Consider the following 21,582-nt stretch of genomic DNA (forward strand, 5'->3'; position numbering starts at 1 on the left):
ATGAACAGCTAGAAAACGCTCTTCTTGCACAGTCTCACTGAATGTAAGGTTAGGGACAAAGAAGGTGGCAACTGTACTTCTCCTCAGATTAACATACACTTAATCAATCCACACTCATTTTCCCGTCAGCTCCATCTGAAAATCAACTGTTGTATGACCCAGTAAAACTACATTTGACCCTTAAACAACGTGGGTTTGAACTGTTTGCATCCACTTAGACGCAGGTATGTTTCACTAGTAAAATACTACAGTAAATACTACAGTACTGCCTGGTCTGCAGTTGGTTGAATCGTTGGATGCTAGAGGAACCGCAGATACGAGGGCCAACTGTAAATTATAGGCGGATTTAATGATAATAGACACGAAACACGCAGAAACCATGCTTGCTTTTCTTCTAGTGTGCATGTTTTTTGTTTTTCTTTTACTTTAGCCCAGTGCCCTTCAGAGTATGACTGTGGGACCAACAGCACCACCTGTTAGATTCCCTGAGCCGTATTATTTTCAAGACCCCCTATTATTTGTCCAAATACTGGCTCAGCCTTTTTATTTTGAAAGAGGCAAGCTGAGTAGGGATTAGTGCTTATACTTACTGTAATGCCATGGCTTGTATTTTTGGATGAATTACCTGACAAATCCTTCTCATTTTAGAAATCAGTCTCATTTTGGAAGAGTAGTCCTGAAATCTTTCTTACGTGAGAAAAACACTTACCTCCCCCAGTTTTATTTCTACAGGTGGTTGCTGTTTTCTAACTAACTAACTTGAGTGCAATACAAAACAAAGAAAATGCAGATGCAATTGAGAGTGGTCCTGGCAACCAGCAAGTTGTATAAAAAATCTGTACTAATTAATAAGATTTTTTTTTCTTTCTTGGCATTGGAGAAAAAAATTTTAAGCACAGCTTAAGAGCACAATCAAGTTATATATATATATATATATATATATATATATATATAAAGACTGATGCATTACCATGATGAACCATACAAACTAGAAAATCTTTTTGTGAGGTTTGTCTCAGGAAACTATATAAATCCAAACTCAGTATTCCTTCTTCCCATTCTTAGAATTTGGCTCTAAGATCTGTCTTCCCAACAGGTTATATACAGTGATAGGCTGGGATACACAGCCTCAGCTGATACCTTTCCTTAATTTTATAGGTTCGCCTGGACCATTGCCCAGTGCAGGATCTGTGCAAGTCATATTGGATGGAAATTTACAGCCACCAAAAAAGACATGTCACCTCAAAAATTCTGGGGTTTGACTCGATCTGCTCTGCTGCCCACGATCCCAGACACTGAAGATGACATAAGCCCAGACAAAATAATACTCTGCTTATAAACGAATACGGTAGGGATAAGGTTCCTTAGCAAAATCGGTATTCTAACATCAGGTCTGCTTTGGAAATTACTCCTTTTGATGCATACCGAAGTAAAAAGCGACATTACATGGAAGGTTGCAGTTTCCTAGTCAAACAACAGTATTTGAAGATTTAGACTAAAATATACTATTGAAGAGGATGAAAAGCAGTCTAGAATATGTGGTCGGGAGTTATCTATTTTAGGAGCCTGGTGCTCTTATTCTGTGGGATCTGACAGGACATGAAGACATCTGTAAAACAAACTGGTGAGAGTATTTCCTGCAAAACATACCTGAAATTCCTATAAATTCTTATAATGTGAGGGTTCCTCACTTGATCCTGATCCATGGAACAGAATGGCACGTTTGTATCAGTGCTCCAAACAGCAGAAGTTTCCAAAAGCTAGGGTGCCAAGCACTAGTACTGTTCCTTTTTGAAAGAGGCAAGGCAGTGTGTATTATTTTAAAAGGGCTTTGTTCTTTCTGATTTTCATCAGTACTTTCAAAATTTACAAATCAGTATCTCAGAGAAACTAAAGAGTTACCTAATACACAGTTTGAGCCCCAACATGTTTGTTAGTGAAAATCGTATTTTGTGTATTTGCTCAGTGTTTGGTTATTCTGTTCCAAAGTTTCATTTGAACCTAAGACTACTGTGGAACACAGATGCTAAAACACGTCCCCTTCCTCCAAGTGAGATGTGCTAATGTATTTTATAGGCTACTTTGTTCAATGTAAACTAAAGAAACTCTGTAAGTAAACTGTAAGAGCAAAACTAAATTAAACATGTTCTTTTGTTTAAATAATGTAAAATATCTACTCATAAGCAGATAATCTAGGTGTAAGAAATAATTCTTAAGGTAAAGTTCTAGACAGACTGATTTGCCACCTACCTCTTTGCTTATACATTCAAGGGGTTTATTGGATACTTTTACATTTGCGTAATTTTGATGTTCCTTCACTGCTTTACATATTCATTGGGAGAAATTCAGCTAATCGGGTACAATGGATGTGGCCAAAAATGGACTGTTAAATTTCTCGTTTGAATTTGTCAATATTTTCTTCTTCCAAACATGCAATGGTTTTGACTGCCTAGCCTGGAATCGGCAACCGAGTATCATGTTGCACATTTATGTAAAGAGAGTAAATGAAAAGCAACTCAAGAACGCTGTCGGTTTTTTAGCATGTGCCCCTTCTGTATTCGATATGCCTAACCTTTACTTTGTTAACCTTGGGTTTTTAATGACTCTACTATTTGTTCATATAGTCAGTCTTACACTGAACTAAAACGTCCTCTAAAGGGGATTCCAGGGAGTTCTTTTCAGTAGCACGGCACATCTCTTTATATCTAAACCAGGTGTAGTGAGGGAACATTTGGCCCCCTGAAGAGTGTAATCTCAGAATGTTCTATATTATTTACTGACACTTGCAAATAAAATTTCCTGGTATATAACAACACGCATATACTATTTTAAAGTCTCTTTATACATGACGAAACCAGACCTCAAATCTGCATACTTCCTATATAGCAACAGTACGAATTCTACAGTGTTGGTTCCAAATATGTATCTTAAATATTTCAGTGGGTTATAAGACGTTTAATTACTGACCTGTGTGCAGTCGTTTCTGAGGCTCCCTTTCTTGCAACATAGCCCCTGTTTGTACACTGTCACACTTCCTCTTAGCAGGGCTTTAACAGAAATATGCTTTTCAAAATTGTTTTATCAAGGTCCAAAATTGCTATTTACCAGTAGCGCACAAAGATGCTCTGACTGGCTACACAGAAAGGAAAATCATAAAATGTCAGAATGAACAATACTTTGTGCCATACACCTCTTCACCCACTGCGAGCATCTAGCCTCAAATCTTTAAAGAGCAAAAGGCCATAACCTTTATTTTACTTTAAAGCGACAGGAGTACTGTCACTATGTATATGGCACCTGTCATACACACACACACACACACACACACATATACACACATATATAGATACCCACATTTATCTTCCAATTCCTCAAGACTAACCCTCAAGCTAATCTTTCCCGGCTTAGCAGGAAGTTACGGAAATTGTTCATCATGGCAGAGAAACGTATCAACTACATACTAAAGTACAGCTCCCTAGAACAATGACGGCCACCTGGGACACATCTGATCTTCACATTTTATATACGCAAATTTGTCAGCTATTTTCAAGCACAAGTTTATTCTGGAATTCAGATAAAAACCGACACTTATCATACACAATTATTGTAGAAAATTAAACCAGGTATTTCCATTGCAAATACTAAGAAACACCTTTTTCAAGACAGTTAGTTACCACGTGTTAGGATTAATCTTAGTACTGCCCTATGCAAAAACAAACCAAAAAACCCGCTTTTTTAAAAAAACCTAGACAGATTAAGTGAAGCCAACTCCTTTTTTTCCTCAGTAGGAACTATTCCAAAAGAATTACAAGGTTCAGTGATATAAATCAGATTAAGAGGAGGTAGACTTTCCTTTAATGCCTGAAATACAATTATATTTCACAAAATAAGACCTTTACTCTTCTGAAGAGATCCTCTAAGCTGGCTTTTATTCCAGTCTCTTCAATCTCACTAAGGGGGGAACGGGAAAAAACTAGTCTTACCAGAATGTTTCTGCTTTTTTAGTAGCCAGCTCTCATCAAATTTAGGTCTTCTTTATGTAACTTAGCAGTTCATCTTTTTCCATTTGGTAACCACTTTTCTTCCACTGTTCTCTCAACTGCTGTAAGAGAACCCCAATTTCTTTTCCGGAAGAAATGCCCACTTTTCTGATGTCATGGCCACTTACAGGAAACGGAGGAATGGACCACTGCTGCATTTCCTTCAGAAGACCGTGCTCTCCTTGGTACTTGAGGAGTTCACACACACGAGCAGTTGCATCGGAGTCTCTAGACTAAGGGCCAAAGTCAAACATTACCACACTTGCTAATGATCTTATCCTAAAATTTAAATAAATGCTCAATGTGAAATTTTTCATTTAAAATAAAAGGAATTCACATAATACTTTGTGGGTCTTAGTATTAATAAATGTGTTCCACAATTAGCAAAGATGATTTATATTCTGACCAAGCCCAGAATATACTTACATCTATAATGAAGTCTTGATAGGGTTTCAAAGGTTCTGAACTATCTGTTGCTTTAATTAAATCTTTCCTGTTTTTAACTATAAATAAACCAAGATTCTTCTCTTCTTTTGAAATCTTCAACCTCAGATCCAATTTTGTGACATCATCCTGTACTTTGAACAGTGAGGTCAAGAGAGTCATTGGCTTTGGGGAAAAACCTTCAACATTTTTACTGACTTTGTTAAATTCTTCTAAACTTGCACTAGCAGGTAAGCCTGTAGGGACAAAAGCATTTTTAACCCAGTTTTAGAAAAGATAAATTTAATAAAATAAATTCATATCTTAAGCAAACACTGTTTCCGTTTGCAGAAGTGCCCTGGCCCCAGGGCTCACTATGGGTCCAGTGTGCTGCTCCATCTTACAGATGAACCACTGGTACACTGTTGCTGCCCTCTCCCACATCGCAAAATCCCGCTGTTGCTTCTGAATATTAATTTTAAACCTACTGAACTATTTCCATGTATAAGGCAGGTCTTCTCCGTGCTGTACATGTATTAAAGCTCCTGGAAGCTCTCAGCCCTTCCATTAGACAGATGCCATCACTTTCATACCCCTCTGTTAGATTCAGAAACTAACACGTAAGGAAATAAGGCAAGTCACAAAGCTGCTAAGTGGCAAAGCCTCACTGAAACCCAGGATGGACTGATTCCAGAGGCCACTTTGTTCCACCACAATGTGCTGTCTCTGAGCTGTCCCCTACCTGTGAAAAAACTGTCCTACTCCTGACCTCAAAGTTTACCATCTTTTAAAATACTCCATTTTTCTCCTTTTAGAATTGTTAAAACATTTTTTTTCTTACGAAATTTTTAAACCAGATGTGTTTCATGGCCAAAAAGGCAAACTTTTTAAGTTGGACTCACCTATGTAAGGAGCCACATCAAGATCATAGATGAGGTGAATCAAATGATTTACGTGGTTACTAGTAAGAATTTTTTTTAGTTCCACCCAAATCCTCTCTCCTGATATTCCAGCCAGGCCTTTTGCATTTTCTGCAATTGCTTCCAAAGTCTCAGGATCGTGGTCACCAGGTGTATCTACAATTTTCCCATAAAACCTACAAAGCAAAAGTCTCAGAGTGTACTACCTCTATGCCAGTGTTTCACCAGAAAAATCTGCTTGTCATTTTACCAGTACTATTGCAGACATCTATTTAATCAGAAACAACAGAGAAGTATTAGGTCTAGGAGGAACCTTAACAACCACCTTGGTCAGTTCACCTTCTTTCTCTTCTCACATGAGAAAACCTGAGGTCCAATAAAGTACAAGTAACCTTCTTAAAGTCAGCAAGAACCAGACCCCCTCCTCACTGCACTTTCACATCACTGACTGAAACGTTAGAATGGCCATCAAAAGAGGTCTCTGAATTGGTACTGACACTGGATGCATAAACCAGAGCAGTCTTCCCCAGGCACTAAAACAAGACTTGAAATGCCACGCTGGAGGAGTCTTAATCCCTCAAAGGTTGCCTGTCTGTACACATCAATACTTTTCATTAAGAGCTTCAAATAAAACAAATCTCGCTGCAGACAAGGGAGTGTATTTCATGGACTCTCAGAACTGGAAGCATTAAAGTATACCTGTTTTTACCACTCATATCTTCAAAATTCGTTCATTAGTGATCTAAATTAAATGGTTAAATGGCTATGGCTGTGCCTCAGTCTCTGTCCTATTATCTGTAAAGAGAGACGGTTTGCAAACACTGAAGTCTAAAGGGATAGCATTTATTGACAAAATATGTAGACTCTCTCAAAGAATATTCTGAGTGATCCCAACCAGTGAAAAATTAGTATCAGTAGACATAAATTAGCCAGTTACAGTAGTTTACTTAAATGTTAGAGTTCAGAGTTGAAAAAGCATTGCTACCCACAAGACCACCCAAATGCATTTCATACCTTCCCAATTCTTCAGACAGATTTCCCATGACCACCTAAAACAGTAAGCCATATGAAGGCATACTCTGACTCACTACTCTGTTCAAAGCACCTAGCACAAGGGTTGGCTTGTGATAAGCCCTCATATCTGTGTAATGAATGACTGGTGCAGAAAATAATCAAAAAGAAAAAAGACCTTTTTAAAGCTGAATTATTTAAAAGATCATCACAGAAAGGAGCAAATAACTGCTTTGCACAATGAAAAGATGAAGTATCTAAGTATCATGAGTCACAGTATCCTGTCTCTTGGAGACAGGCATTTGGGATGTCACCACTGTGTATAGTAACCTGCTGTGCATTTCACATGATCAGAATTGTGCTCTGGTAATAATATTCAAAACTGTATCATTAATGTAATTTATAAAAATCCTTACCTGAAATATCTTAAAATTCGAAGATAATCTTCTTGTATCCTCTCTTTAGCTTGTCCAACAAATCTAACTTTCTTATTTTTTAAATCTTCATAACCATTAAAATAGTCAAATAAAGTACCATCGAAAGCTATGCATTAGAAAAGAGGGAAGAAAAATCACTATTAACAAATAAGAACTGGAAAACAATGGCACATATACAATGGAATATTACTCAGCCATAAAAAAGAATGAAATCTTGCCATTTGTGACAACATGGATGGATCTCGAGGGCATTATGCTAAGTGAAATAAACCAGACAGAGAAAGACAAATACCGTATGACCTCATTTTTATATAGAATCTTAAAAAAAACAAGCTCACAGAGAACAGACTGGCGGTTGCCAGAGGCTGAGGCCAGGGGCCGGTGCAGTGGGTGAAGAGAGTCAAGAGGTGCAAACTCCTAGCTATAAAGTAAGTAAGTTCTGAGGAGGTAATGCACAGCATGGTGACTATAGGTAACAATACTGTATTCCATATAAGATAGAAGACCTTAAATGTTCTCATCACAAGGGGAAGAAAATTCTGTAACTATGTATGGAGTCAGGTGTTAACTAGACTTTTTGTGGTGATCATTTCTTAATATATACAAGTAGCAAATCATATTGTATACTTAAACTAACATTGTATTTCAATTACTACCTCAATTCAAAAAATTAAAAGGAACTGAGAAAAAAATTGGAAAACTTAAGGAAATTAGCTAAAAACTATCACAAACAGTAAAAACTAAGCAAAGTGAAGACTTACAAGGTTGAAATACAGACATGAATAGCATTCATCTATATCCAGTATCAAATGGAAGATATAATGGAATAAAAGGCTGCATTTACACCAGCAATTAAATACACTCAATAAACTAAACAAGACCTATGCCAGTATGAAGTGGGCTGAGACAACATCAAACAAGCTAATTTTCAAGTGAACAATGGAAAATAAACAAGAACTGCCAAAATAATCCGGAAACAATACACAGTAGTAAAAACTCTCTGGAGAAACTAAGTACTAAAAATAATAAATAATAAACCATAGGAAACAATTTTATAATACTGAAATAGGGATGACCTTTCGTCATCCCTATTGGTAAAATATAATTACCAAGAAGAAACAACAAAACACAACACCAGAGCCTTCAAAGAAATTAACAAATCCAACTACATAAAACATCAGATATGGCTGCATAGCAAAAAAACATCACAATGCAAAGCATTAGACAGATGACATACTGGGAAAAACACATTTCAGTCTATCATAGAGACAAATGGCTAATTTTGATAATCTACAGAAAGCTCTTAAATAGAAAAAGACCACATAAATGGAAAAATGAGCTAAAAATATATACAAGGAAATACAAAAAGCCTCTTTAAAAATGAAGATTTTCAACCTTAGTCATAAGAAATGCAAGTTTATGAGACACCATTTTTCAGCTTTGTATCAGCTTGGCAAGGATCCAAGTCTTATTACACTGTCAGCAAGGGGACAGTAAATCTGATGGTGACACTTCACCATGCAGCCTTTTAAACTTTGCGAATTTTGAACCATGTGAACCTAATATCCGTTCAAAATGTTGTAAACCAAGTTCTACCACGATATGCTCTCTCACATGTTGAACAAAATGAAAAAAACCTAACAATTTTAATATAAAGTGCATAAAACCTCAGGTATGAATAAAGTGATCAATTCATCCCAGTTATTCCAGGACCTTGCTGATTTTAAAACCGAAAATCGCAGGTCTCAGGAATTAGTTCAGTCCCAGGCAAACTGAGACAGATGGTCACCCTGAGAACTAAGGAGGAAAAAGAGAAACACTTCGAGCAAAGACACAGGTACCATTCAACCACCCAAACGGGGAGCTCTGTGAGCCTAAGAGAGACTTCACCTCGTGGCATCACAGAAAGGAAGCACTGCCACTACTACAAAAAATAACCACTTGTCATTTTAATTCTCTTGAACCTGAGTGCTCTTTGATTATCCCAAATGCAAAGACACTGGTAAACTCAGGCTTAATACTTACCAAGCTCTTTTGGTTGATGTGGCATTTTGACACTTAGAGCCAATTTATAAGGCTCCAGACTCAGAAAGATACAGCAGGAAATGAAAACAAATAAACAACTACGTAAAGAGACAAAGATAACGATTACAAAGTAGAACATAAATGTGGTATATATCTGTCTCTTCATGTTACTTCTCTTAATGAAGAGACTCAACTTCCTGGGGAATGTGGAAATAATAAGATCTTTTTCAGTGAAGGGAAGATCAAATTTGGAGGAAAAAAACATAGTGTGACAAAACGGAAAATAACGGTTAGAGAAGCAAAGTAACCCTCACCCACAGAACCAGGAATGCTTTATCTGATAAGGCTTGAAAAGTCTGGATGGGAAAATGGGCTAAAGGTAAGGATTACTGAGTATACATCAGTGTGTACTTTGTTTTGCTCTGAATACCCTTTTAAAAAAATGATGAATAAAAATGAGAAATAAAGCTGTGTTGCTGAGCATAATGTGGTGGTTAAGGATGTGACCTCTGGAGCCAGGCTGCGTACGTTGGAATCCTAATTCTCCAATTTACCAGCTGCAGGACTTTGAGCAAATTATCGTGAGTTAAATACCAGGAACTACTCATAGGGTTGGTGGGAAGATTACATTTACGTGATGGGCTTAGAACAGTGGCTGGCACATTATGAGGGTTCAGCAAATGTTAGAAAACAGTAGTACCAATAAGAACAGTTTTTATTTTTATAAAATAGTATCTTGAAAAAGACTATTAGTTTCTTTTAGTTCTGTCTGCATATGAGAAGCTAGTTGTAAGATTTTTCATACACTGCACTAGTTGGAGCAGTTTAAATAAAACTGGTGTAAGAAGAAAATTAACACCTGGAGTTCCACCCCCTAATGGAGAGAAAGCATGCCTCCAGCTGGGCTGCCTTTGGTCATAAATCACCCAGGCTTCGGAAACCAATCAAGGCTCTCCATGACTTGAGCTCAAGTACTTAACATCTCTGAGTCTGTTTCCTCATCTGTCGAATGAGTTTAATACCCACTTTATGGAACTTTTCTGAGAATTAAATGAGCTAAAGTATATCAAGTGAGCACTGATGCGCCTCGAACCGAGTAGGTGCTCTAGAAATGTTATTTGGCATTAATGTAATTAGCAAGAGATCCCATCTGGGCCTACAGCCCCCTTCCCCATCCTACGAAGTGGAACCCACTGCTTCATCCTTTCACAGTTACCGTGCCCCAAAGTAGGTTACGAAGAGTGGATGCTCCGTCTCTCTTTTCTAATCCAGAGATTTAAACCTAAAGAGCTTGTCTAAAATTTAAAGGACAAAAAACAATGCTTCAATTGTGCACCAAAACACTAACCTAATTCACACCTACTCCCATTATGATTCGCACTCCTTTCATGAACAAGTTAAGCTGAGATGATACATAGGTTCCCTCTCACACGCCAACTCTGACGGAGTACAGACAGTTCCTGAAACGCAGTGCTACAGAAGACTGAAGTGGTGCTCGGCACACGGAGCAACAGGCAACGCAAGACGTGAAGTCACTGACCAAGTGCACCACCGGCACCAGCAGAGAGGAAGGGGTGGAATGTGCGCACAGGAAAGACAGAGGAAAAGGGGCACAGCGTGTGTGTGTCTGTGTGCACGTTTCTGACCCGAAACCTAACATTTTTAGATGCGATTAATAAGGTGCCAGGCACTGTGCCAGGGATTCGCCATGACCAACTCCTTTAATCCTCACAACAACCCTGCAAAGGAAGCTAATATCACCTTCCTCATTGTACAGCGAGAGAATGATGGAGTCCGAGGAAGCCAGGGATCTCGGCTCCAGGGCCGTCTTTAACCAACAGGCTGTCTCTTAGAAGAAACTAATGCAACCCCTCACGCTGGGGAACGTTTCCAGGATGCAGGTTTCACTCAAAAAGAAGGCATTTGGACTGAATTAAAACATTATCTACATATATTACCTAAAAACATAGAATTTATAGTGAGATCTCTGCGTTCAGCATCTTTCTGCCAGTCAGTTGTGAATTCGACCTCAGCATGTCTTCCATCAGTGGCAACGTCAATCCGTAGTGTAGTTATTTCAAAATTTTCTTCATGAAGCTGGAAGTAAATATATGTTTTTTTTAATTTGTTTTTAGTATCACTGGATGAATTGAAAATAACATGTTAGTCCTGACAGGTATCTTCTTTCTTTTTACAGTCAACTAGTGCACATATACCTTGAGACAGGAAGACACCCACAGTATTCAAAGATAGATCCAAAGAATATTTTTAAGAAATAATAAACCCATCTTAATTAAAAAAGATGAGTCTGACATATAAAAATGGCATGTCTGACAAATCATGTGGCAGAAGGGAAGAGCCCTTAAAAACAGTATATTCTGGTTCTTCAATTTCAAACCAGACTACTCTTTGAAATATTTTTTAACAGCTCCAGTTTGCAAAGAGCTGAATATCAATTTACAGAATATATACCACTGAGTGAAGGACTGACAGAGGAAGAAATACAGGTACCACACCCTGCAGCTCCTTTACTGGTAATCATCAATGAGGTTAAAATACAGTGCCACATATATCTTGGGAAGAGAGATTACCTCCAGCTGGGAAGAGGTGGGTAGCCTCATGTTAGAGGGACATGTGGTCTTAGCTTTGAAAAATAAGTAGGATATGTACATGCAGATGTGGGAAGAAGAACATTCAGATGAAGAGAAAAAGATGGCCAAAGGCACAATGGAGAGGAAGAGGGATATGTGTAAGAGAAAGCACACTGCACAAATAGCATATCAGCATGTAGGGGAAGACAGCAAAGGTCGCTACATGCCAAGCAGTTCGGAATCTCTTCATTAGGAACTGAAAGTCATTAATGATCAGTAAAAGTCTGTTCTAGAATTCCTCTCAACCTCATGCATATTCTTCTCTACAAACTAGTTCTCACTACAGAATTCCAGAATCAGGAATTTGAGGCACAAGTTATCCCAAAGAAAAGGGTATGAAACATGAAGACTGCTGAAAATCCATGCAAGAAAAAATTAGACCTCCAGAGTGACTCCCTCACCCAAGCAGAGAAACAGAGATTAACCAGAAAGGCTGACTCCAAAATAATCAGAACTTGGGGCACCAGACAGACACGTGACCATGGGAGTGATGCACCACAATGAAAATAACATGAAGAAAAACCAACATAACCCCTATCCCTTTCCCCGCTTGGTTTTCAAAATGCTAACAAGCAGGCTTATTCTAACCTGGGTAACACTGGAGGATTCCTCTGACGTCTCCTAATGAAAAGTCCTCCTGATATTGACAGTGGTGGTCCCATAACTAACTGGCTGACGCTTCCCACACAGAACTACAGTAAAGTGCTCAGGTCATTATGCACACAGTAGATCACCCAAACATAAAGAGAGACCGAAAAATACCCACACCGAAGGAAAGCCAACAGCAAGACAGAACAAGCTCAGAGGAAATAAAGACATTGTCGAAGTACCTAAAATTGATGCCCTAAGGGAAATAAGAGAAGATACTGCATCTGAACAAGAACAGGAAGCTTTCAAAAATACTGTAAGAAAGACCTCTTGAAAATTTAGAAGACAGCAAAAGTTGCCAATACAATAGGAAAACTGGATGATCAAGTTAAGGCAATCTCAAAGTAAAATAAAACATATGAGAATATAAAATAAGAGACAAAAGATAAAACTAGGAGATGAGCCCCCATGGTCCAACGTCCAACATCACAGGATTTTCCAAAGGGAGAGACATTTAACAAAGGGGATGACATCATGAGGGGAATACAAGGGGGCCCTAAGTGCCCTACACAATGAATGAAAAAATAAATCCGAGCCAAGGCACGTCATCTTGAAATTAAAAACACCAGAGATAAAGAGATCAGAAAGGCTTCCAAGAGGGGAAAAGAATAATAATAATCAGGTCTCAAACAAAGGAGAGATCCAAATGAGCTCAGACTTCTCAGTGGCAGCACTGGAAGGTAGAAAAACAAAGCCTTTTTTACATTTCTGCCTGAAAATAATTCCCAGCCTTGAATTCCACAGCCAACCAAACTATCAGATCAGTGTGAAGGTAAAATAAAAACATTTCACACATGGAAAGCTCTCTCAGGTTACCAAAATGAGGGCATAATCCAGGAAAGACTACCACGGGGTCAGGAACCAGGAGGTCTGGTAAGTAAGAGGCCAAGGAAGCTCACAAGATCTGGTGTGGGGAAATCCCAGGACGTGAGTGGGGAGCCGGCCTAGGACGCACAGATGGGAGAAGACAGACTGCAGCCGGTGAGCTGGCTCCAGAAAAAGGAACTGAAACTTGACGTGGTGAAAGCCACCGGGAGGAACTGCACAGCACAGGATGAATGAAAGAGCAGCACACGAGAGCTGTGTCAGAGAACTATGCCGTTAAATGCAGGGAAAACCCAAAGCACGGAACACGAGGAATGTAGTTGAAACACACTGCACGATCTAGCCATAAACAACAGTTATGAACTGATTTAACCAAAAATTATGGCATATATGTACTGAGAAAATGAGGGAAGGAGCATCGTATGTGCTTGCTGTTGAGAAGGGTGTGATAAGAAGGCTCAATCACCTTCCCCGCAGGAAGTCAACAAGCAACATCTTAAGACTGGAAATTTAAAATGAAAATGGGGCTTCCCTGGTGGCGCAGTGGTTGAGAGTCCACCTGCCGATGCGGGGGACACGGGTTTGTGACCCTGTCTGGGAAGATCCCACATGCCACGGAGCGGCTGGGCCCGTGAGCCATGGCTGCTGAGCCTGCGCGTCCGGAGCCTATGCTCTGCAACGAGAGAGGCCACAACGGTGAGATGCCCGCGTACAACAAAAATGAAACACTGGAGCGTAGAAAGGTCTTTTTTAGAAATGTGGAGGGAAAAAGTAACTACTATAAAAATAAAAGGGCCTTCAGCAAAGGAGGATGCAGGATTTAATAGAGGGTAGAGGAGACTGACTTTTTTTGGTTAAACTAGGCTTTTTGTTATTCGCTTTTTAAAAACTAGAAATGATCTATAACAGTTCTTTAACTTACCAAAAAAGGCAATGCAGTTCCTGTCAAACTTTTCACTCACCCTGGCAGTGATCGTCCCGTGCTTTTCTCCTTTGTTGTTGATCATACGAATGCCGACCGACTGAAACAGCTCCTTCATTTGAGCAGGGGTAGCAGTGGTAGCAAAATCCACATCCTGCGGCTTTACCCCGCTTAATAAATCCCTCACTGCTCCTCCTGCTATTCTTAATTCATGATTTCCTTTGACAAATAATTCTGAGGTGAAAAAGAACGTTTTCTGTTTCAGTGTGTTTCTTTTAAGTGCAGAAGTACAAGTACAAGTTTTCCCATCTACTTGGGACAGCAGAGATTACTGAACTCGGCCTTTTTACATAAAAATTGGGAGATCAAGGCCCACAGCAATGAAGTGACCTGACTACAGCGGAATGCCTCTAACAAACATGAGAAGCAGGGAACGTGCAGAATTTCTTTTAGGTTAATTCGGAAGGTAATTTAGAATTCCACAGTGCTTCAAGGTCATCAATGTAAATTTGAATTATTACTAAAAAGTAAGGTGAATAATTCCGCTCTCTCTCTCCCTCCGGATTTATGTGCATACTTTAGAATTGTGATGTGTTCCTGCACATATTTCTCTCTGTGTATTGTGCTGAGGCAACATATTCATGCAGGAAGCCATCAAACATCAGTCGATCACACCACACACGATAAACGTTATAGCTAAGAACCCTTCAAGAAATAATCGGCATCTGATGTCTGAAACCAGCTCAGAGCTCTTCTATGGAGAAGCCATATGACACTGGGGCCACCATGAGGACCTGAGTCCAGGACACCCAAAGCAGGCAGAGGACAAGGCCGAGTCCACCATGACCACCCATGTGACTAAGGGACACCACAGGGACCCAGTGAGCATGACGTCCAGGACCTGGCCTGACACCACCACCCATGCCTTGGTGTTGCTATGAGCTGGACACGCACAATGAGGCCCAGGTGGCCTCCTGTGGACATAACCGTGGCAGAGAACATCCACAGCAGACAAGGCCACCCTGTGACCAGGATCAAGACAACTTGTCATCATGTCTGAACAGATGAGACACAAACACTGTCCAGACAGCACCCTGTAACAGTTCATACGTGTGATACTCTTAGTTCCCAGTCAGCGTTAGCCTCACACTGTGTATGTAGGCTTCCCATCTTCCAGGTAAGAATCATTAAGACAATCACAGGTTAACCCCTGCTTCCTGACACCACCTGATGCACAGCAAAGCCCCGCTTCTTCAACTTGCCCCAAAAACACGTGATTCAAGCTCAAATCCTACAAGACGTCCTTTCTACACCCCTGTTACTCAGAGGCCCCAAGGTGCCCCAAGGTTCCCCATGGTCAGGGCTCCCCGTCTCAGAGAGGGGTGCTCCTGCTGGCCTTTGGCAGGAGGGCGCTGACCTGAGCGTTCGGCTAAAGGCATCAGAGCTCTAGCAACACTAATCACAGCTCAAAACGTCATCCTCCGTCCCCATGCCAGTCTCTGTGCTCTTTGTCATCCTCCTCCTCTGCCTGTTCTTCCCAGGCCTTCCAGCTGCAGACCTCTGCAGACTCCCTAAAATGATCTGCTAAAAAATAACAATGGTTCCCTCCCTCTACCTTCTTGCCTTAACTAAAGGCTCTCCCACAGGGTTACCACTTCCGTGAGTCCCCTCCCAGAGGAAGTGTGCAAACTCCTTTAACTCCACATTTCCATTCAAGTCCCAATGAGTCCTTAAAATGAGGTCCATGGCCCCTTAAACTAAAATATAAAAATATTAAAATAAAAATAAAATCAAATATAAAAAATCATCTGTTAGTCCAAAGTTTTCCTGAGACTTAGAGAGGTAAGGTAAGAGTTTCATAAAATAGTACTTACCCTTACTATACATACCATGCAATCTAATCTATTCTATTCTTTATCTCTTTTCCTCTATTTTTTAATGCTGGTCATGACCACTAAGTTGACTTTATGACCCACTAACTGGTCACACAGTGGGGAACACACACTGACCCAGCTCACCCTTACTCAACTCCTGCGATTCAGTTTAGGAAGTCTCTCCTCGTGGTGGAGTAAAGTGAATTCCACCTAAGCTAGGAGAGCAGCCTACCTTTAATTACATTAAAATTACCTGTTTATGTCTCTGTCTCCCCACTTCTCAGAGTAGCAAACCTATCTCACTCAACTTTATACCAAACTGGCTCATGATGGAACTGAACTGTGATACACAAGCTTAAGAAAAAGAACGAAAAGAAAAAAAAGAGGGATCGCTTCACTGAAAAGTATACTTTTTAAAAAGCTTTTCTTCCTTCAGCTTAAGAGAGTACATAAGAAACTGTTGGAATGCAAAAAAAGGGCAAGTTTTACTTTCATTTGAACCTACTTTAAGAGGATGAAGGTCAAGGCTGAACACAAAGATAACCACTGTTTTGAGATTCTCAAGCTCCGTCTACTAAAATAAAATTGTAAGTTCAAAGTCACCCAGTGTATTAACTACATTACAGAAAAAAAATGTTCCAGAACTCGAAGTAATCTATTCATCATTTTGATTAGCCCTATGGAAATGGATAACTATGTCCAAAAGTTCTCACAATCCTAACATTTTGATATAAATGAGAAAGGCACATAAAGGCATATGTACGTGCCTGTGTGGAAGAGCAGTCATAGAAACTGCAAGAAAGGCATGATTTTATATTGACCCAAAACAGTAAGGCTTATCCAGCTTAAAGAGGCTCCTTTTTCCCCTCAGTTACTGACATCTTCAATCTTACAGAAACAAGGACACATTCCACATTCCAACAAACTTCGTAAACTACATACATACTCAACTGAACATAACACCTCATACAACTAAATTTAATTGTAAATTCAAGCTTAAGACTCATGAAATGCAGGATCTCATCATTCCAAATGGTCTTAATTTGTGTCAGCTGCCACAACTGATAGCAAGCTATTATTAATCAGTCTGAAGAGCAACCAAAAGACCAAGACATTAATTTGTCAGAAAACTTGTAATTGTCTTCTACCTTCGAAATTTTATTTTAATTTTCAGTCAAATTTTCATTAACTGCTTCACTTTACAATTTTGAGTTTTGAGTATTGGAGGTCGTACGGATGGAGAGCGGGCAGGAAGTGTTAGTAAAAAGACCACTACACAGCACGACTGTTACTACCAGAAAACAAGCTATCTGTTCCTTAGCGTTTCTAGGAACTCCCAAACTTCAAGAGTGATCAGCTATTCCAACTGTCCCAAATGTTAATACGACTTGGTGACATCACATACCTAAGCAGCTGCGGATAGCTAACCATGGAGCACTATCTCCCAGCAACCCCGGCTTGTCCACTAACCGTGTAACTTATGCAAAAAGCACTAGGTTTGGAACTTCAGTCTCATGTATACAATGAAGAAATAATTTTATATGCCACTGGTATTATATGGCTGTCCTTAGCAAAAGGAAACATAAATTACATGACATAAACTGACATTATAAAACGCTATATGAGCATAATACACTGTCCTAATCTCCCAAATTCTTGCACGCTGGGAACTAATTTTACATTTGGCAAAACAGCTATCATGATTTAAGAACTGGTACAGTATGAAACTGCACAGCATCACAGCCATCTTTTTTTTCCTTTGTGTGTTTTTGTGCATTGTTTTCATACAGAACATTATATTTTACCAGGATACTCAAGTCTTTAGAAAGTAGCAAAGATCAAATAAAACTAATTACTTGATTTTCTAACCATTGGGCACTGCACTAAAAGATTCCATTCTTACCAGTTCCACTATAACCTAGAAAAATGCAATCTTAGAAGATGCCCACGCTCCCATTTGCCAGTCTTTCGAGGACCAGACCACTGGGCAAATACTACCACTCTCTTACCATACTATTCCGTCTCTAACTTCCTTAGGACTTCACCACTGAAGGTGGAGAAAACTCAGCTCTTGAAGTCAGCGTTAGTAAGCCAAATGCAACTGTTAAAATAAAAAATGTTCAAGGACCTACAGTAATCAACATCCACACCCTTGTTTCCAAAAGAAAAATGCAGAAGGATCTGAGATAGGCCTCCAAGAGTTAATTCCCTACATCCAATCATTTGGCCCTTACAATGGAAGACGGGAAGAGTGGGCACTGGGAAAGGCATGTAAAGAAAGAACAAGCTACGATCCAACTCAAAGCTGAAGCTTCTAGACATGAGCCATACAAACAGTGGCCACACGTGGTTCCTGAGCACTGTGAAATGCAGCGAGTCTGCATTACGATGGTCTGTGTGTGCTAAGGACCAGATTTCAAAGATTTACAAGCAAGAGAAGGAATTATCTCACTCATAATTTTTACACAAATTTGACATTAAAATGATGGTATCTTAGATATACGGAATTAAATAAGTTGATGTACTAAAAATAGTTATTAAAATTCATTTCACCCATTTCTGTTTTTTTAATGCGGTTACCAGAAAAGTTTATGTAGCATATGAGACTCACTTCTATGGGACAGTGAGTCTCTAGCATTTTTCACTCTAATTAAAAATCACGGGCTTCCCTGGTGGTGCAGTGGTTGAGAGTCCGCCTGCTGATGCAGGGGACACGGGTTTGTGCCCCGGTCCGGGAGGATCCCACATGCCGCGGAGCGGCTGCGCCCGTGAGCCATGGCCGCTGAGCCTGCGCATCTGGAGCCTGTTGCTCCGCAACGGGAGAGGTCACAACAGTGAGAGGTCCGCGTACCACAAAAAAAAAAAAAAAAAAAAAAATCACAGCAAAGCATCTGCTTTAGGCCCTCCACTTCAAGACTATGAAGAACCTATAAAAATCAACAAGTTCTGGACCATTTACCTCTGACATACACCTAAAAAAAATCACCTTATTTCAAGCATAGGAAAGTAGCTTTGTCAACAAGCTAATGCAAGGAAAGTCATTTTAAAGCAATGGTTCCTCCACCTTCTGGTCATGAGCGTTTTTATCAAAATTTATAAATGCCCATGCTCCCTAGAGATTCCGATTCCAGTTCAGTAGGGCAGCAGTGGGACACCAGCACCTGTATGTTATAAAATGCTCCCCAGGTGAATCGAATGGACAGCTCCCCAGGTGAATCTAATCGACAGCCAGGGTGGCAAACCAACAGTTAAGGTCATGTTTCTACATCCATACACCTTAATATATTTCTGAAGACGTGACTAAGATACCATAGGCTTTGAAATGCAGCTGTGTGCACTGCAACAGTAGCTAATACTGAGAACCAACATAAGAAATGATAGTACTGCGGCAAGCAAGATGAAGCTGCTGTAATCCGGCACTTAGCTCAAGTTGTTTCCTATATTCCTTCCACATAAGTTCTGCATGTGCACAAACGGACGTAACTCCCACTTCCTTCTACCTTCAGTTGTTTCACAAAGCACTTATACCTGGGGTGGAAATATAGCTTAGTGGTTACAAGCTGGGTTCTCAAACCAAGACTGTAGAAGTTCAAAATCCAGCTCTCCACTTATTAGCTATAAAAACGTTGGAAAAGCATTTCACATTCCTAAGCCTCTGTTTCTTCAACTATAAAACAAGAGAAAAAGTACCTACTCCTTAAGTTAGTAGGCCCAATTCTGTGATGCATATAAAGTACCTGGGTTTTGTTTTTTTTTCCGGTACGCGGGCCTTTCACTGTCCTGGCTCCCGCTGCGGAGCACAGGCTCTGGACGCGCAGGCTCAGAGGCCATGGCTCACGGGCCCAGCCGCTCCGCGGCATGTGGGATCCTTCCGGACCGGGGCACGAACCCGCATCCCCTGCATCGGCAGGCGGACTCTCAACCACTGCACCACCAGGGAAGCCCAAAAGCCATGCTTTTTAACTGCAATCATTATTTGCCTCTTCTCATGATTTGGCTATAGTTTTGGATTACCCATGCATGGTAAACCCTGCTTTCATTAGCTTAACAACAACAAAAAACCATGAATGTTGGCTCAAAAACGTTAACCCTCTGCCTCTCCATTTTTACAGGCTTCCAAAGCAAGAGGAGGCATCCTAATCTCTCACCTGTCAGACTCTTCAAGCCTTCTGTGAAAAGTGACTGGAACTCTGGAGACTGCAACTTCATTGTAAACAGAGAGTGCTTCAGAAGGAACAGTCTACTCCAGCTGCAGCTCAGCAACTGCCTGCGCCAGGGACCCAGGCACCTCAGCATCTGGAGATAAAGTCACCAACCACACATCTACAATACAAGCAAGCATGCCCAACAATGAAACTTCCAAGTGAAAGACAATAAAGGGATATTCCGTGATTTTACTTATCAACAGAGAGGGACATTCATCTCCCGTTCAGATGAGAGACTGAAAAAAGCGACAATGGGAGGGAGAATTACAGCTGGAACTACGCTTGTCGTTATCCGGTTTTGCACTCATGAAGCGCATACTACTGATACTACACCCGCATATGTATTTTACTGTTAGGGTGCTCTCCCGGGAGGTGGTTTAAAGCGTGAGGGCTGCCAAGAACAGTGGCTCTAGAAAATGTAACTCAAAGACGTGCAGGAATACTTGGTCTTCTCCAGAACAAGTCACGGTCACATACTTGCCCACACGCACCTGAGACTTATGACCCAGGGATATTTCCTAGGCACTGTAAAATAAGGTATTCCCCCATGACCGGTCCTTGCTCCCGGCTTCTTCCTCATTCACCATCCGCCCCTCGCATCACGTCTCCTGAATCCCACCCATCCACACCCCGCCTTCCGTCCTCCGTCATCCCACCCCGCTTTCCACATAAGGTGGGCCTCCGTGAGGCAACAACAGAGCTCAAGTGACCCCCAACGGAAACCACTAGGGAAGAACCATCTCTTTACTTGGAAAGCGGGTTTCAAAGGCGCTTCCCACCAGAGGGCGAGCTCCCCTCATCCAGACCACTGGGGAGGACAAACACGGCGCTTCCTTCCACCTCCGATTCAACTCAGAAAAACCCAGGGAGGGGGGACCCAGGCCCTGAAACGGCGTGTCCCGCCCCTCCCACGACAGGTGCTGGACAGAAATGGGAGACCCTCAGAGGCCCGGCCGCGAGGAAGGGAAAGAGCCCGGGGAAAGCCCGATGAAGCAGCCCGCGGTCAGCGAGACGTGGCGGACACGCGGCCCCGCGACCTCCACGTCGGGCTCTGTCCCCTAGTGCGGAAGAGGCCTCTCACTGCCCCCGGCACCAGCCTTCCCCAAGACCCGGCCCGCGCGAGAGCCCGCAGGCAGCTCGCGTCGTCGCCGCCGCCGCTCCCCCTCCCAGCGGCGCGCACCCGCAAATACCCCGCGCGCCCGCTCACCGGCCCCGCTGCGCCGTCATCGCCGCGCGCACTTCCCGGCGGCAGGCGAGGGGACGTCACTGACGCGCGCCGATCAACGGCGAATGGGAAGTCGCAGCAGGCCGTGGGCGGGGCCCGCGCAGGCTCTCCCCGGCCCTTCCACCTCCCCGCGGAAGCCGCTCGCTGGAGCGCGGTTCCCCAGCTCCTCCCAGAGCTAAGCAGCCAGTCGTCGCTCCTTGGGCGACCCGAAGGACCAGGGTCTGTACAATTGTTTTAATTACGTCTCACCGCGCCTCTCTCTGGCCCTGAGGTAGTTAGGCGCCCATCTGCACTGCATACCTGTGTGACCTTGGTCGAGTGACCCCCGGCTTCCTTTGTAAAATGAAACGATCACTAGAACCTCTCTCAGGGTCTT

General features: G+C 41.4%; 3 protein-coding genes across 7 annotated transcripts in view; 2 read left to right on the forward strand and 1 right to left on the reverse strand.

Moving 5' to 3' along the window:
- Positions 1–4,381, forward strand: part of CRBN (cereblon) — a 27,739-nt gene extending 23,358 nt beyond the window's left edge. For both annotated transcript variants that reach the window (XM_060161320.1, XM_060161321.1), the window contains exon 11: positions 1,159–4,381. In XM_060161320.1, coding sequence (XP_060017303.1) covers positions 1,159–1,339 — 181 coding nt within the window. In that variant the 3' untranslated portion in view covers positions 1,340–4,381. The remainder of the gene's footprint in view (positions 1–1,158) is intronic.
- TRNT1 (tRNA nucleotidyl transferase 1) lies at positions 3,542–21,212 on the reverse strand. Of its 4 annotated transcripts, none has more exons than XM_060161325.1 (8): positions 21,189–21,212; positions 19,925–20,099; positions 13,943–14,136; positions 10,815–10,953; positions 6,811–6,937; positions 5,366–5,559; positions 4,467–4,720; positions 3,542–4,273 (listed from the first exon to the last, which is right to left on the reverse strand). In XM_060161325.1, the coding sequence occupies exons 2-8, from the start codon at positions 20,070–20,072 to the stop codon at positions 4,025–4,027; spliced, it is 1,305 nt and encodes a 434-aa protein (XP_060017308.1). In that variant the 5' UTR covers positions 20,073–20,099; positions 21,189–21,212; the 3' UTR covers positions 3,542–4,024. The 4 variants fall into 4 exon arrangements, with proteins under 4 accessions (XP_060017308.1, XP_060017309.1, XP_060017307.1 ...); XM_060161326.1 differs by lacking the exon at positions 21,189–21,212 and adding an exon at positions 20,730–21,128 and having other exon boundaries at positions 19,925–20,072; XM_060161324.1 differs by lacking the exon at positions 21,189–21,212 and adding an exon at positions 20,730–21,128.
- The window catches only part of IL5RA (interleukin 5 receptor subunit alpha), a 52,718-nt gene continuing 51,664 nt past the window's right edge, over positions 20,529–21,582 (forward strand). Inside the window, exons 1-2 of the mRNA XM_060163663.1 lie at positions 20,529–20,654; positions 20,899–21,429. Of these exons, the coding sequence (XP_060019646.1) occupies positions 20,529–20,654; positions 20,899–21,429 (657 nt within the window). The remainder of the gene's footprint in view (positions 20,655–20,898; positions 21,430–21,582) is intronic.

The sequence above is a fragment of the Lagenorhynchus albirostris genome, chromosome 10, assembly GCF_949774975.1.
Source record: "Lagenorhynchus albirostris chromosome 10, mLagAlb1.1, whole genome shotgun sequence".
Lineage (NCBI taxonomy): Eukaryota > Metazoa > Chordata > Mammalia > Artiodactyla > Delphinidae > Lagenorhynchus > Lagenorhynchus albirostris.

Coding starts and splice junctions, on each gene's coding strand:
- TRNT1 (XM_060161325.1), bottom strand. CDS start 20,072: ATGCTGAGGTGCCTGGGTCCCTGGCGCAGGCAGTTGCTGAGCTGCAGC. Junction 5,560..6,810: donor CGAATTTTAAGATATTTCAG/GTAAGGATTTTT, acceptor TTTGCTTTGTAG/GTTTTATGGGAAAATTGTAG. Junction 4,274..4,466: donor ATCAAGACTTCATTATAGAT/GTAAGTATATTC, acceptor TTTGGCCCTTAG/TCTAGAGACTCCGATGCAAC.